This window comes from Papaver somniferum, chromosome 4 (assembly GCF_003573695.1).
Source record: "Papaver somniferum cultivar HN1 chromosome 4, ASM357369v1, whole genome shotgun sequence".
Classification (NCBI taxonomy): Eukaryota; Viridiplantae; Streptophyta; class Magnoliopsida; order Ranunculales; family Papaveraceae; genus Papaver; species Papaver somniferum.
In genome coordinates, this window is record NC_039361.1 from 155,571,122 (window position 1) to 155,587,439 (window position 16,318).

At 37.0% G+C, this 16,318-nt stretch overlaps 1 protein-coding gene across 1 annotated transcript; it reads left to right on the forward strand.

Annotated features, from left to right (window-relative positions):
- Nucleotides 1-2,261: 2,261 nt before the first annotated feature.
- Nucleotides 2,262-10,730, forward strand: LOC113271662 (squamosa promoter-binding-like protein 16). The gene is made up of 3 exons (XM_026521560.1): nucleotides 2,262-3,676; nucleotides 5,068-5,204; nucleotides 9,906-10,730. The coding sequence occupies exons 1-3, from the start codon at nucleotides 3,153-3,155 to the stop codon at nucleotides 10,553-10,555; spliced, it is 1,311 nt and encodes a 436-aa protein (XP_026377345.1). The 5' UTR covers nucleotides 2,262-3,152; the 3' UTR covers nucleotides 10,556-10,730.
- The last annotated feature ends 5,588 nt before the right edge of the window (nucleotides 10,731-16,318 follow it).

Sequence of the window (16,318 nt, forward strand, 5' to 3'; positions counted from 1 at the left end):
GGGCTTGTCCTGCTTTCCTATCAGGCCCGACCCTGATCCGCCATTTAAGATTGTTGCAGACGTTGTTGTTTCATTTCTTGAATTCGCGAGAGCTGGTGTTCCGGAGAGCACAGGAGCAGGTTCTCTTGTGCCCAAGAGAATTCTTGTTGAAACTGGGAGCCATTTGGGTAATGTTATTTGTATTAGGTTGCCTTTGTCGATAAAGGTGATCATTCCTAGTTATCCATAAGGACCAGAAAAGTAAACAAAAGGATGTTCTGTATGAACAACTGAAAAAACTATTCAAAAACAAAAATAAACCAAATATACCTCCAAAAGGATATTGTTTAGTTCAGTGGTGGGTCCCGACTAAATGTCATGGGACCCAATAAAAAAAATTTCATGTGAATATCGGTTTTCATGTTATTTTGTGGGACGGTTTATTTGGAATTTTTTATTTTATATTTCAAAAGTGTACTAGTTAAATTTTACTAAGACTTAAGACCTTTCGTCCAAAAGAAAGTTGTGAAAGCGTAAATCACGGTTTAACTTGTTTTTATTTTTTGTAGAATCAAATCCCATACTTGAGTCCTATATTTATTGTCATTTTTATATTATCTTATAAATTAAAAATAAATGTATGTTATTTTGTAAAGTTGATGCATATGTTATAATCGATGAAATATGATGGAACATGATAAATTTATAAATTTGCATAATAAAAAGGAAGATAAGTTTATAAACTCATATTCGAAGATATCATGATAGTTTTAGTAGAACTGTCTGATTAAGTTAAAAAATTATATAATAAAGAAGGAGTATCTACGCGAGTCGAATTGAATCAGAAATGGTTAACTTCGTACGAGGTGAATAATGATTCGTACAAGTCTAATAACCATGCTCAAAAATATTATTTTATTTTAAAAATGAAGTTTCAATGAGTATTTAAGCAATGTTCCCAATATTTTTTGCTTTTAAGAACTAAAGAGTCGTTTTTGAAATATAGTTTCGAAACTAACTTATGACGTTTAAAATGAAAATCTAGTTCCTGTTTTTTTGTTGTTGGATTGGCGAGGACATCATGACTCTTATAACACCTGACTAGTCTTTGGGGCAGATTAACACTGTGAACCTCTCCATCCACACCTGACCGAGTTAAAATATTTTTTGTGAAAGTGGTCATCGAGAAGAACTGTAATCTCACCTCTGGTTTGTGAGGTTAGTGGAAAACCACTTCGCCGTCTTTCTAATGGTTGCATCCTCGTTTTTATTTTTTAAAGCATGAGATTTACTAGAAAATGATTACACGAGGTTATATCATTCCAGTAAAGTCATTTAATACAATTTGATTTAGAAAGATGAACTCATATGGTCCCGATGTTGTTAAGAACTTTTTAGACTGATTGGCACCAGATCCACAATTCGCGAGGTTATCCGATGATTGGTTTCCTTTTCTATAGTTACGTGGGATAACACATTGTGGAATTTGGTGTATCCTATCCTTGATTTTATTAATCATTCAATATACCATGGTGATTCAGTATCATATTTTGGGAACTGTAGCAGATTTTCCGAACCCGTTTCAGATTATATTTTTGGCCAACTCTGTTCGGTTGTTGTTCTTGACTATATCATCATGGTCCAAGTCTCTTTTATTAGTACGGTGGTGGTACCTAAAGGTTGCGTTAGCGCTACCATAGATCTTGACGACGAATTGCCGCATACGAAACATGTCCCCACAATTTTAGGATATCCTCTAACCCTCTATCTGTATTGATCTAATCTTAGTTAGGATTGATCCAACCTATCGAAATAGTTATTGTTAATCATGTGTTGTTTGTTTTGTTTGCGGATGATGGCATACCAGATAATACAATAGGTAGGATTACCCTCAGTTATCATGTTCATCATTAAGACGTAAATAATTATCAGCAGTGAGGCTAGTCCAGCTTGTTGAGGAGTGGGTCTAGCTTTGCCAATATAAAATATGAAAATAAATATTAAGACCTAATTGCCTATGTAAAATAATGATAATAAATATTAAGACCTAAATCTGTTAAAAAAAAAGAAAAAAATATAAGAAAAAGAAAAAGCTAGGAAATGAGGAAACAAAGGGGACAACAAAGTCTTACTCACTACTCTAGTCTAGTCTACTCTATACAGTCCAAGTCTTTCATCTCCTTCCATGGTCTGTGTCTCAATCTATCTCCTCAAAAAATTTGTACTTAAATACATTATCTATGAGGGTCTCTTCTCTTCTCTAAAATGGTCCTCTACAAGTTCCAATAGTTTGCTTTGTTATTCTAGATACATTAAAATATCAAACAAACAAAACCCCCCCTCATTGCCTTCTCCTTTTAATCCCCCATTTCTTTATTGATCCATTATTCATCTTCTTAACCTTTTCTTTTCTTCACATACACAAACAAACACTCACACACCCATTTTGTTTTGTTTTTATCTTCCTTCTTCCTCTCTCTCTGTCTGTCTTCTTTATTGGTTTTTAATGGAATCCATGTCAGGGAATGAATGGCTGGAAAGACTAAATCAGTTTTTCTTCTGCTCCTGTTGTCTGCAAGTCTAGTACACTGACTCCTTACTTATTCACTCTTTCCTCTTTTCTATTTTCCTTTGATTTTTTTCATTAATAGTTTGTTGTGTGAGTGTATCATTAAAACACTTTCACATTTTGTTGAGTTTTCCCATTTCTTTGGAATTTTCTTTTATTACTGCTACAAGACCAAATTTTTACTGCTGCTGGTTAAAGATTTTTGATTGAAGTTCCCAAAGATGACATATTTATGACTTCCTCCTCCTACATTTTTACTTGCCCAGTAGCCCATTATTCTGATTTTTCACTTTACAGACTTTTCTTTTTCTTTTTCATTTGTTTTGTTTTTGGATCAACAACAATATCTTCAGTTATCTGAAAGAGAAAAGAAAAACAAACAGTACTTTGAAAACTTCCTTAGTATATTGGCTTGTTTGTTTCTCACTTTATGTATTTAAACATGGCTTTACCTGTTTCTTGCTTGATTCCTTGCTAGTAGTCTATTGCTATTGGTTGTTCAAGTTGAGTCATTTTTGAGTGATCAGAGCAAGAGCAAGAAGGTGACTGACTAACAAGGAGAAGAAGAAGTAGGCAGAGGAAAGAAAAGAAGAGGGTTTTATTTATGGACTGGGAATTCAAAGGAACATCGTGGGGTTTTGGAGAATTTCAGAGAGATTGTAGTGAACACAGCAATTTCACTGCTTCTACTAATACTAATTCTGCTAGTGCTATCAACACTCTTGCTGGGTCATCAAGTAGTGGAGGAGATAATAATAATCTAAAGCAGAAGAATAGAAGTAGAGATAATAATAATTGTTCAGTTGATTTGAAGTTGGGTAGATTAGCTGATTTTGGAGAAGTATATGCAATGAATCATAATAAGTGGAAGGATCCAAGGTTAACAATGTTCTCAACATCATCTTCATCAGCAGCAGCAGCTACAGCTTTATCATCAGTGAAGAGAGCTAGAAGTTCTTCTTCAAGTAATGGTGTTCAAGTTCCATCTTGTTTGGTTGATGGGTGTAATGCTGACCTTAGTAAATGTAGAGAGTATCATAGGCGTCATAAGGTCTGCGAAGCTCATTCTAAAACTCCTAAAGTCTTGGTTGCTGGTCAAGAACAAAGGTTTTGCCAACAGTGCAGCAGGTATTGTAAACCACCAATCCAAATTTTGTGTCTGATTCCTTTATTTCTTGGTTGAATTTTCTTCCAATCATTGTTTCTGTGCTTAAAACATGTTTTGAATTGCATATTGTCTTGCTTGATTATGTTTTTGGTTGCATTTGGACACTTGGATGAATGAAAAATTAAGTGTTATTAGGAATAATGGGTACTGTCTCATCTTAGGAAACTTTGCTGTGGATTTCCATGTTCTGGTTGAAATTGTGATTAATGAGATTGTTTTTGGAAGGCAAGGTTTTTATGAATTCGTCGGCTAAATTGTCATTCATGAACTAGGGAAAGCAAGATGCCTCCAGAGTGATGAAAGGTGTTGTAACTTGTAACCATTATAGTCAATCGATATTTTCTCGCAGTTTGTCTTGCTCACATGCACCATTCTGCAGTTGTTGGTGTTGGACGGCAGAGATAACGATTTTTTTTCTTTTCATAAGGCACCAAAGAGACAAAGTTTGTAATCAGTAAAGTCCCGAGAACTGAGGATTAGCCGCACAAATATACTAAGTTATCTTGCTTATCTCTTAATTTAAGATATAATTGGCACATAGTAAGCTGACAGTTCTGGTTTCAGCAGTTTCCGAAATTATCCGTTTTATCTTATCGTGTTAAGAGCTTCATAGTAATCCAATCTTTTTTTCTGAGATCACTTGCTATCCCATGAGTGTAGAATTTTATTTTGCTATGTAATATAGTCTCTTTCGAGTTGTTTTACGTTCTTTCTGGTTCCACAAACCTGGTAAACTTCTTCGTAATACTTTGAGCAATACTCTCCAGATAGTTGCATGCATGTTACATCCTTGTCATTACTTCTCTTATCTTTTTATTCATCATCACTGTTTTCAGTGAAACTCTGGCGATTAGGACTGGACTTGCAAGTTGCAGAATGATCTTAAATCATTCACCGGTGGCCTTTTACTCTTCAGATTTCTTCTTACTCCACATATCTTGGTCATCTTGTTCACTCCTCTAGCATTTAAAATATCCATGAAACAAAGTGGTACAAGTACACTTAAGTCTGGTTTATATTTATTGCTGTTTGCTACTAAATGTTTTGGGAATTCTACACAGAAGCGCCATTTTTCCGGTGAACCAAAGGTTGAAATAGGATCTTAAGCCATTACTGTACATCTTTCGAAATTACTGACGGAAGAACTTCCTTTTCACACTTAAATTTATGCAAGTATGCGTTGAAATAGGATCTACACACAAGCGCCATTTTTCTGGTTTATACTACTTCCAGTGCAAAGCATGCATGACCCCATTTCATTAATTGTGATTAGTAATGTAGGTGTGGTTTGGTTGCATACTTCTGAGGTGTTGGTGGATCAGATCTTAAACTTCGATGTAAATTCTTGTAGGTTCCATTTTTTGGTGGAGTTTGATGAGGTAAAAAGAAGCTGCAGGAAACGTCTTGATGGGCACAACAGACGTCGGAGGAAGCCTCAGCCTGATCCCTTGTCGGCAAACTCAGTAAATCTGTTCTCTTACCATCAAGGTGTATATACTTTCTCAAATATTCTCCTTCTCTTAGTTATTACGTTCTTCCTAATGGCAACTGCAAGATGAAACTTAGCTTATATAGACAACTCTCTTTATTGATGTTTAGAAAATCTCTCAAAACTAAACACAAGCTCTAATCTTGCTCATATGATCAACCACAACTTTGGTGATCATATATATAGAACTATGAATTCCTTTTCCTAGTCCTATTACCTTATTACATGTCTTTCCTTTTCTTAGAACTAGATGACTTCTAATTCCCTTAGGATTACATCAATTTCCTAATCTTGTCCTAACCAGCTTGTTAGTGACTTCTATGTTGAAGTTTAACCAACATTCCCCGTTAAGCTTCAACCTTACCCGTGACATATCTTGTACTCCAATCAATTGTCTCATTTCTTCAAACTTGATCCGAGCTAATGCCTTTGTCAATATATCTGCTTTCTGCTCAGTTCCTGGTATGTGTTAAACGTTAATGACCTCCTTCTCGATGCATTCTCATATGAAATGATACCTTTTGTGAATGTGTTTCGTCTTCCCATGAAACACTGGATTTTTAGTGAGTGCAATTGCAGACTTATTATCAATCTTGATGAGAACTTTTTCAGGTTCTCTTCCTTTGATTTCACCCAACAGTTCTTGAAGCCATATTGATTGTTTAGCTGCTTCTGTTGCAACCATAAACTCAGCTTCACAGGATGAGAGGGCTACAGCGTCTTGCTTCTGTGAACACCATGTAATAGGTGCTTCTCCTAGATAAAATATATGACCAGTTGTACTTTTTCCATCATCTTGGTCAATATTATGACTGCTGTCACTATACCAACAATTCCTTTTGATCCTCCTCGACCATACTTCAATCCATAGCTGATTGTTCCTCTTAGATATCTCAATATCTGCTTTATTACATCACCATGAGACTTGCGTGGACTCTGCATATAACGGCTTGCTATTCCCACAGAGAAAGCCAAATCTGGTCTTGTGTGTAATAAGTATCTTAGGCATCCAACATTTCTTCTATAACTCGTTGAATCAATCTCTGATTCTTCTTGTGCCTTTGAAACTTTAAGTCCAAACTCCATTGGTATCTTAGTTGGATTACAAGTTTCAAGTCCTGCTTCTTTCAGAATTCTCCTTGCATAAGCTTCTTGTTTAATCTGAATCCCATCTACTCCTTGATGGACTTCTATGCCAAGGTAATAAGTGAGTTTTCCGAGGTCTGACATCTCAAACTTTGATGACATTTCTCTCTTGAACTCATTGATCACCTTAAGGGAGTTGCCAGTCAAAAATAGATCATCTACATAGACTGCAATCACAAGAAGCGTTCCCTTTTCTTCTCTTGTATACTGATGTTTCTTTAGAGCACTTAACAAATCTGATTTCTCTTAAGATTTGATCTAACTTTGTATTCCAGGCTCGAGGAGCTTGTCTTAGACCATATAGAGCTTTTGATAACTTATAAACCTTATGCTCTTGTCCTTTTACTTCAAAACCTTCTGGTTGTTCAACATACACATCTTCTCGCAATTCACCATGTAAGAATGATGTCTTAACGTCTAAGTGGTGAATTTCCCATGAGTTTGATGCTGCTTCTGCTATTAAGAGACGAATTGTCTCTAGTCTAGCAACTGGTGCGAAAACTTCATCAAAGTCTATGCCTGATTCTTGAACGTATCCCTTAGCTACAAGTCTTGCCTTATATTTGTTAATAGTTCCATCAGCATTTCTTTTAACCTTGAAGATCCACTTGAGGCCAATCACTTTTACCCCACCTGGCTTATCAACTAGAAACCAAGTCTTGTTTTTGTTGATTGAATAATTTCTTCTCTACATGCTTGTGTCCATTTAGTCGAGACCCTTGCTTCCTGAAAATTCCTTGGTTTCATTAACAGAAAGTAGCATAATCTCACATTCTTCTGCAGCTTGAAGAACATAATCCTCCAGATATTGTGGCTTTTGTATCTATCTTGTTGATTTTCGCAGTGGAATGGGTTGAGTTATTTCATCGATCTCTCTCTTCTTCTTCTTCTTCTCTTCTTCTTCGTTATTCCAGTGTTTTCATTATTCTCTTCTTTTTCTTGATTAACATCATTGTTTCCATTGGTATTGATGATTATGGGTCCTTCGCCTTCATCAATTACTTGACCCCATCTCATGTGAAACATTCCTGGATCCCTACTTGGTCCATCATTAGTTTCTTTCCAGTTCCAGTTTGCTTTTTCATCGAATACCACATCTCGACTCACTATCACTCTTTTCGTTGTTGGATTGAATAATCTGTAGGCTTTGGATCCAGGCTCAATTCCTAGATTCACAAGAGACTGAGATCGATCATCCAGCTTAAGAGTTGCAGAATCAACTTTTGCGTATGCTTTGCAACCAAACACTCTTAAATGATCTATGTTTGGTTTTTCTTTCGCAAGCTTTCATATGGAGTCATGTCTTTCAGAGCTTTCGTAGGTATCTGTTTATTAGGTATGTGGAGTGTCGTACAGCTTCTCCCATAGATAATTAGGTACCTGCATAGCCTTTAAAGAACTTCTTGTCATCTCCATTAGAGTCCTGTTTCTCCTCTCCACCACTCCGTTTTGTTGTGGTAGCCCTCGAACCATCTTGTTCTGAGACATAGTTTTTAAGGTTCTGAAACTTATGTGTCCTAACCTTGCGTGCCACTTCCATGTCTGATCTTCCAGTATCATATTCAGACATAATGGACTTTCAATCATGAGATTATCTTGTAGAGTCTATTCTGTGAGCGTGAGACTCTAACTAAAAATCTTCCACTTGGGTCATGAACTATTAGATAATCTTGTCGCATTCTAACATCACATCCAACTTCTGTAGCTTGTCCTAAACTTAGAATGTTGCTCTGTAAATTTAGGATGAAGTAGATGTTTGTGACAAGCTTCTGTTCTCCGGTCTTTCTTGAAATAGAATTGATCCTTTCCTTCAATTTCAATAGAAGATCCATCCCCAAACTTCACTTGTCCTTTGATTTTCTCATTGAGTTCAGAAAAGTAGTGTCTCTACCATCATGTGATTGCTGGCTCCATATCTAAATACCAGATTCCTTCTTCTCCATCCTTTGATTCGTATTTCTTTAGTATTAGTTTCCCTTCGTTTAAGAATACAACTTCGTGCATGAAAAGAGCTGTATCTGCTTCCCTGTTTCATTCTTGTTTGTTTCTTCCATCTTTTGTATTCTTTCAGGGCATACAGAGGAGAAGTGTCCTGGTTTATCACATCTGTAATAAATAATGTTTGATCTATCCTTCTTTTCTTTCCCTTGGTTTTGATCATTCTGACTTGTTGTTCTATCTTGTGAGTTAAACCTTCCTCCCCTTCCTCGGCCTCTGTTTCCTCTACCACCTCTTCCACGACCTCTTCCTCTTGTCGCAGAGTTTTGTTGGTAAGAGTTTGTGTACAAGAGTTTTCCTTGAGTTTCTCCATTGTTTTCTTCATCAAGGATTCTTTCTTCATATGCTTTCAATCTTCCAATTATCTTCATAGCTAGTCTTCTTTAAATCTAAGACTTGTTCGAGAGAAGCTATGATATGAATATACTTGGATCTTGGTAAACTATTGAGAAACTTCTTTACCAGTTTATCTTCATCAATGGATTGTCCAAGTGACGCAGCTTTTGAGGCTATCTCTGATAGCTTTCCTGCAAGGCTATCAATAGTATCAGTGTCTTTCATCTTCACTCTTTCAAATTCAGACATTAAGGTTTGCAGACGGGCTTCTTTAACTCGATCAGCTCCGAGATTACGTGCCTTTATTGCATCCCAAATTTTCTTTGAAGTTTCCTGTTCACCAACTTGTAGAACAAGACATTCTGGTATTGCTTGAAAGAGATCCAATGGCAACATTGTTTTTGTCTGGGTCCAATGTACCAGGATCAATTGTTTCCCAAACTTTGTAGATTTTCATCAGTACCTTCATTCTCATGGCCCATACTGTGTAGTTTGTGGCGTTGAGGATTGGAACTTGTATTGATGGTGGCGTGAATGTTTTACACCCACAATGGTGGTTTCGTTTTCCATGGCTCAGAAACACGCTCTGATACCAATTAATGGCAACTGCAAGATGAAACTTAGCTTATATAAAGACAACTCTCTTTATTGATGTTTAGAAAATCTCTCAAAACTAAACACAAGCTCTAATCTTGCTCATATGATCAACCACAACTTTGGTGATCATATATATATAGAACTATGAATTCCTTTTCCTAGTCCTATTACCTTATTACATGTCTTTCCTTTTCTTAGAACTAGATGACTTCTAATTCCCTTAGGATTACATCAATTTCCTAATCTTGTCCTAACCAGCTTGTTAGTGACTTCTATATTGAAGTTTAACCAACACTTCCTATTTAATGCTCAAAATCTTGTCAAGTAAAAACTTTGTCTAGCTGGCCAAACTCCTGCGGTTTGGCCACAATTGAGCATGCAATATACAAATTTGAACAGTTTTTAAATCTAGGTGGCGAATTGCCAAGTTGTATTAGTTCAAATAGTTTCACCTGACTGTACTTGTCTCACATCAAGTCCAACTTTACAATTACCTGTCTGATGTCTTGACTGCTTTTACTTCATACAGTATTTTACGTGTTCTATTATCTGCATTTTGTTTGTCAGCTTACAATTATTCATATAACTAACATAATGTTGGTTTTCTGTTTCTAAATTTATAGGTACCAGAATATTACCCTTTGCTAATCCGCAAGTATTTCCATCAACTACGGTGACAAGTCCTAGTTGGCACGCAGTAGTAAAAACGGAGGAAGAAATAATAACCGACAGCAACCACCTGCAGTCGCACTATGCCAACAGGCAAAACATGTTCCCTGGATCGTTCTCCCGCACTAACAAAGAAGGGAAGCAATTCCCATTTCTGCAGGCTAACGAGCATGGCAACCGAATGGTCCCCGAAGTTTCATCCTGCCAGCCGCTAATCAACAACGTAGCAGCATGTTCAGAAAACATTAGTAGTAATAGTAGAAAGTTGTTCTCTGACGGGTTAACTCGAATACTCGATTCTGATTGTGCTCTCTCTCTTCTGTCATCACCCCCGTCTCAGCAACGTTCTGGGAGCAGTCTGAGCCATGTGGTGCAGTCTGACTCGATCCCCATGTCTCAGCCATTAGTACCTGACCTGGAGCAGTATAACCAACAAGGCCTAAGCAGGTACCACCAATCACAGCAGGGAATGGGTGGTGAGACCATCGGTTCAGTTTTAGTTTCTCATGCCACCGACGCGGAGCTAAATTGCCAAGGTCTGTTTCATATGGGTCCTAATGGCAATGGGTCATCCCAAAATGGGATTCCTTTCTCTTGGGAGTAGGTTAGTCAAGGTAATAATAATCCTTACTCTTTACTATGCACTTCCTGTGATTTAGATTTGTATTAATGGTCTTCAAAGAGATTTTCTTTGCTCTCCGCAACTGTAGAAGATTGGAGCTCCTAAATGTTTATTCCTTAGTATATATACCATATATTTAATTTTATGTTTTTTTCAACTTTTTAGTCTCAGTTTGTGTATGCGGCTTGATTTCTAGTATCAAACCCAATAAGATTACGTGTAAGTAGGAGTAAATTGTTAATGTGATATTGGCACGGCTCAATCGATAAAAACATCCAACTCATTGGGAGCTTTGATCTCATTGAGCCGTCCCAACATCTCATTTAGTGAAAAAATACCTCCATTATATCTAGCGTGCCTCCTCAACGAGTATATAAATGGTACATACCGGCGAATTACATGCTCTAGCAGTGTGCTGGTTGCTAGCCAAATTTGAAGAGGAACATACGAAATGATATGTAATGTAAAACTTGTAAGGAAGAATGCTAACCACAGGGGCGTCAAGCAATTGATTACAGATGTAAAAACTATGTTATTCAACTGGGTTCGAAATACGGATACTTTTGCTGATTATTCTTTATCCACTATTCTTTGATACATCCATGTAACTTTAGATTCTAGTCACTTTTTTTGTGACTGTTTCTCTTTTTAATAAACTTTGTCCGTTACAGTAAAAAAAATAATATGGAGATTGCTGAGATAAGAAACCTGGCGTTTTTAGGGACCACTCAAAAGGATTTAGGGGACAACAATAAAACAAAAAAGGTCACCCAAATGGAAAATGTAGCCAGCCCTTATCTCGCGTAATTCGTAATGACGAAATTACCCTTATATATTCGGAGGATATGATAACATTGTTACCCTCCGAATGAAATCGGAGGCCAAAATATTTGCCAGACGTCCGATTATACGAGGTGCAGTATTTCTTGGTTCGTGTTTTGGATTCAACGTTAATCGGGAGTTACATATATTACAAAACCTACCGATTATAAGTTTCCGCAAATTCAAATTTTGAAAGCTACCATAATCGGTAGATATGCTAAATCCAATACCTGCCGATTATTGGTTTCTCCACATTCAACTTCCGTCAAATTAGCCGTTGGAGTTTTTGGGAAAAACAAAAAGAGCCGTTGGACCCTAAACCTATATAAAGAAACTCATATCTATCACCCCAATTGCACCAAACTCTTTCCTCTCTTCAGTTTTAATTTTCATAACAAAAAACATGGATATTGCTTTTGCCGAAGAAGAAGATTGTGCTATTTATAGAGCGTGGGTTGTGGTAACTACTATGTGATCTGTTCACAAGCTCCACAAATCGGAATCCGAAGAGCAGATATGGAACCGTATCTTAATGGTATTTGAGGCCTTAGATGGTAATCGAATTCGAAGATCATCCAATGACATTAAGATGAGAAAGAATGCGCTAGATAAGGAGATTGACAAACTTGAAGATGAGGAACGGTTTGTTAGGAACGCTTTTCCTTGGTGGACGTATGAAAAACGAGTAAGTATCTCTGTAACTCCAATTCACATTAACAAAAGTTAGTACTAACTTGTTACTCATTCGTAATTTCAGAGAAATCTTGCGGATCGCCGGTATGTGGACCTCTACGGGAAACGATTTGAACATGAAGGATGCTACAAAATCAAGAGGGACAATTTCTATGGTCACTGGAAGTTATGATCTGTTTTAATACTTTTATGGTCAATTAGGAGTATGGATTTAGGTGCTTTTGACGAAATTGTAAGGTTAAGGCCGTTTGAACTTTATGTAATGGATGTAATCGGAGTATTATTAATATAAAAACTAGCCGATTATACGAAATCGGTAGATTATTTTGTTAAACAACCTACCGATTGTAATATTCGGTTATTTTATGAGTCAACTTTCTTTCCGATTATGGTGTGTTTGGTTCCAGGAAACAGTTTTTTTTGAACTTGTAATATTCGGAGGATAATGTTTTTGTAAAGTTCCGAATGTACGATGGCCCAAAAATCAGAATTTGGAAAAACTTATACTTTTCAAATTTTGTCTTTGAAATAATCGGACGTTAAATTAGTTACCAAAACTTCCGAATATGGGATGTCTAACCTTCAATATGGGCCCTTGGAACCACCTGGAGCCATGGCGTGGTTTGTTTTGAACTTGTGATATTCGGAGGATAGGTTTTTTATAAAGTTCCGAATGTACGATGGCCCAAAAATCAGAATTTGGAAAAACTTATACTTTTCAAATTTTGTCTTTGAAATAATCGGACGTTAAATTAGTTACCAAAACTTCCGAATATGGGATGTCTTTCAACCACCTGGAGCCATGGCGTGGTTTGTTTTGAACTTGTGATATTCGGAGGATAGGTTTTTTATAAAGTTCCGAATGTACGATGGCCCAAAAATCAGAATTTGGAAAAACTTATACTTTTCAAATTTTGTCTTTGAAATAATCGGACGTTAAATTAGTTACCAAAACTTCCGAATTTGGGCTGTCTAACCTTCAATATGGGCCCTTGGAACCACCTGGAGCCATGGCGTGGTTTGTTTTGAACTTGTGATATTCGGAGGATATGTTTTTTATAAAGTTCCGAATGTACGATGGCCCAAAAATCAGAATTTGGAAAAACTTATACTTTTCAAATTTTGTCTTTGAAATAATCGGAAGTTAAATTAGTTACCAAAACTTCCGAATATGGGATGTCTAACCTTCAATATGGGCCCTTGGAACCACCTGGAGCCGTGGCATGGTTTGTTTTGAACTTGTGATATTCGGAGGATAGGTTTTTTATAAAGTTCTGAATGTACGATGGCCCAAAAATCAGAATTTGGAAAAACTTATACTTTTCAAATTTTGTCTTTGAAATAATCGGACGTTAAATTAGTTACCAAAACTTCCGAATATGGGATGTCTAACCTTCAATATGGGCCCTTGGAACCACCTGGAGCCATGGCGTGGTTTGTTTTGAACTTGTGATATTCGGAGGATAGGTTTTTTTATAAAGTTCTGAATGTACGATGGCCCAAAAATCAGAATTTGGAAAAACTTATACTTTTCAAATTTTGTCTTTGAAATAATCGGAAGTTAAATTAGTTACCAAAACTTCCGAATATGGGATGTCTAACCTTCAATATGGGCCCTTGGAACCACCTGGAGCCATGGCGTGGTTTGTTTTGAACTTGTGATATTCGGAGGATAGGTTTTTTATAAAGTTCCGAATGTACGATGGCCCAAAAATCAGAATTTGGAAAAACTTATACTTTTCAAATTTTGTCTTTGAAATAATCGGACGTTAAATTAGTTACCAAAACTTTCGAATATGGGATGTCTAACCTTCAATATGGGCCCTTGGAACCACCTGGAGCCATGGCGTGGTTTGTTTTGAACTTGTGATATTCGGAGGATATGTTTTTTATAAAGTTCCGAATGTACGATGGCCCAAAAATCAGAATTTGGAAAAACTTATACTTTTCAAATTTTGTCTTTGAAATAATCGGACGTTAAATTAGTTACCAAAACTTCCGAATATGGGATGTCTAACCTTCAATATGGGCCCTTGGAACCACCTGGAGCCATGGCGTGGTTTGTTTTGAACTTGTGATATTCGGAGAATAGGTTTTTTATAAAGTTCCGAATGTACGATGGCCCAAAAATCAGAATTTGGAAAAACTTATACTTTTCAAATTTTGTCTTTGAAATAATCGGACGTTAAATTAGTTACCAAAACTTCCGAATATACCACACAAATCATTGTCATTTGAACTTGTCTAACTTAGTTACCCAAACAAATTTCCGAATGTACAACAAAAATCATTGTCATTTATCTGCTCTTCTTTACTTTACGACCGTGACTACCTCCCAGTCCTGCACGACCACGGGTTTGAGCACCTTCAGTTGGAGCAGCTTCAGCGCTCGATGAAGCTCGAGTTCTTTTACCCGTCTTTGATACTGCCACCTTGGGCTGATGCCTCTTCGTGACTTTCTCCCAAAACTGGGCAGCATAATCTTCGTTATCCATATTATCAACTAGATCTCTAGCCTCTTTGATCTTCTCAGCTCGCATGGGATCTCCGCTCTTCAAGCATGCAGTTAACATTTTGGAAACACGCTTGAACCTATTCACCTGTTTTTTATACGTAATGACATAACATCAAACGGTAATTACCTAAGATTTATAGGAATAATATAAAATGAACAAAAATATAAGAACACGCACCAGTCTATCATAACCAGCTGGTTTGTCTTTGATGATACAATTATAACTTGAACCCGCCGCAGTAGTGTTGGATTTGATTTCACGGATAACCAAAGGATGTGATACCTTGTTATACCAACTCATATAGTCTGGAGAATTTTCATCACCTCGGATGGTTCGTCTACCAGTGTCGATAATGAAGTCATTCCTCTTATCCCAGTTATCAAGAACAGTAGGTGGGCCTGTGTGAACAATCGTGAGATTTTCACCACTAGAAGAACACAACTCCAACTCCAATTTGTAGTAATCCCCCATTTTCTCCAGAGGTTGATGTTGTATATACCCGTGTTGTCGCATCACCCTAGAGGGGTTATATATCACATATCTTGTGGGGTGCCACAATGGTCCAAAATAAAGGGACAAGTCCGACCGAACATTTATATGCCCACTGACTCGATCTTCCTTGTATGGATCAAAGCATACGTCCGAGGCCTTTAATTGGTCCAAAATCTCCCTCATGCGAATCAACTGCTGCTCCTTTGTCCTAGAACGGTTGTCTTCAAATATATACTTTGTTCCTCTAGGAGTACCTTTGCACCACCCCGGGTTCTCTCCGGCCAACTTCAGGATAGGGAAGTGGTCATAGATCCATGCCTATATACATAAGAAACCAAGTTTTAGTAAATAGATTGTGTATATTAGGTAGTAATTTCCAAACATAATTTCCGATTATATATAATCGGAAACAAAACTGAGTAGCTATCCACCGAATACACAACATTCGAAAATATAAATGGATCATTTCCTACCGAATATGCGTCATTTGGAGTTCAATAACCTATAGCTTTTCTGGCCTGTATATTCGGTTCTAATATCAAAAGAATATTTCCGATTGTATATAATCGGGAAAACAATTAAGTAACTAGCCACCGAATAACCAACATTCGGAAAATAAGATGGATCAATTCCTACCGAATATGCGTCATTTGGAGTTCAGTAACCTATAGCTTTTCTAGCCTGTATATTCGGTTCTAATATCAAAAGAATATTTCCGATTGTATATAATCGGAAAACAAAGTAAGTACTTAACCACCGAATAACCAACATTCGGGAAAAGATATGGATAATTTCCTACCGAATATGCGTCATTTGGAGTTATGGATATGCATCATATGTATTGTCTACTGAATAACTATAGAGTGAGTTATAGAGTTAAAGAAAAAACCTGAAATAAAGCCACATTCCCGGCAACTTGGCAGGTTCCTAGCCTCGAAGCCTTTCTCAACTCTTCCATCAAGAATGCTAGGCATGCCGTGCCCCAAGAATAGTCACCGACTTCATGGAGAGGATCCAAAAGTTGTATAAGGTTGGCGTCGATCCGGTTGCCAGAAGTATTGGGGAATATGACACATCCCAATACACAAAGGAGATATGCGGTGGCAGCGTGGTTCACTTGCTCATCAGTTAACGTTCCATTCTTTTCCTTCTCCAAGGTGCCTCGAAACATATTCATCAAAGCTGTAATGTTGATCTGTCTTGTTCTGTAACTTGCATGCCT

What these genes read in the sequence shown, in the direction of transcription:
- LOC113271662 (XM_026521560.1), top strand. Translation starts at nt 3,153, where the DNA reads ATGGACTGGGAATTCAAAGGAACATCGTGGGGTTTTGGAGAATTTCAG. An exon ending in TTTTGCCAACAGTGCAGCAG is followed by an intron (nt 3,677 to 5,067) that starts GTATTGTAAACC and finishes AAATTCTTGTAG; the next exon opens with GTTCCATTTTTTGGTGGAGT. An exon ending in TCTGTTCTCTTACCATCAAG is followed by an intron (nt 5,205 to 9,905) that starts GTGTATATACTT and finishes CTAAATTTATAG; the next exon opens with GTACCAGAATATTACCCTTT.